This window comes from Eimeria mitis, genomic scaffold (assembly GCF_000499745.2).
Source record: "Eimeria mitis Houghton genomic scaffold, Emh_scaff773, whole genome shotgun sequence".
Taxonomy (NCBI): Eukaryota; Apicomplexa; class Conoidasida; order Eucoccidiorida; family Eimeriidae; genus Eimeria; species Eimeria mitis.
Window position 1 is genome coordinate 1,574 of NW_013575671.1, and position 302 is coordinate 1,875.

A 302-nucleotide genomic window follows, 5' to 3' on the forward strand; every position below is an offset into this window, starting at 1 on the left:
AGCAGCAGCAGCAACAGCAGCAGCAGCAACAGCAGCAGCAGCAGCAGCAGTAGCAGCAGCAGCAGCAGCAGGAATGAGACTGGCATAAGAGATGAAGAGAGCAGCATAGGCTTAGCACCAGCAGGAACAGCAGCAGCCGATGCTGCAGCAGCAGTTGCTGCTGCAGCAGATGCTGCAACAGCAGCAGAAGCAGCAAGTGCAGCAGAAGCAGCAGCAGCAACAGCAACAGCAGCAGCAGCAGCAGCAGCAGCGGACGCGACATGCAATGAACAGCTGCTGCTTCTTGGTGCTGCTGCATTGCT

At 57.6% G+C, this 302-nt stretch overlaps 1 protein-coding gene across 1 annotated transcript in view; it reads left to right on the forward strand.

The window, feature by feature from the left end:
• Nucleotides 1–139: 139 nt before the first annotated feature.
• The window catches only part of EMH_0021820 (uncharacterized protein), a gene marked incomplete at both ends in the record, with an annotated part of 3,469 nt that continues 3,306 nt past the window's right edge, over nt 140–302 (forward strand). Inside the window, one exon of the mRNA XM_013501845.1 lies at nt 140–297. Within this exon, the coding sequence (XP_013357299.1) occupies nt 140–297 (158 nt within the window). The remainder of the gene's footprint in view (nt 298–302) is intronic.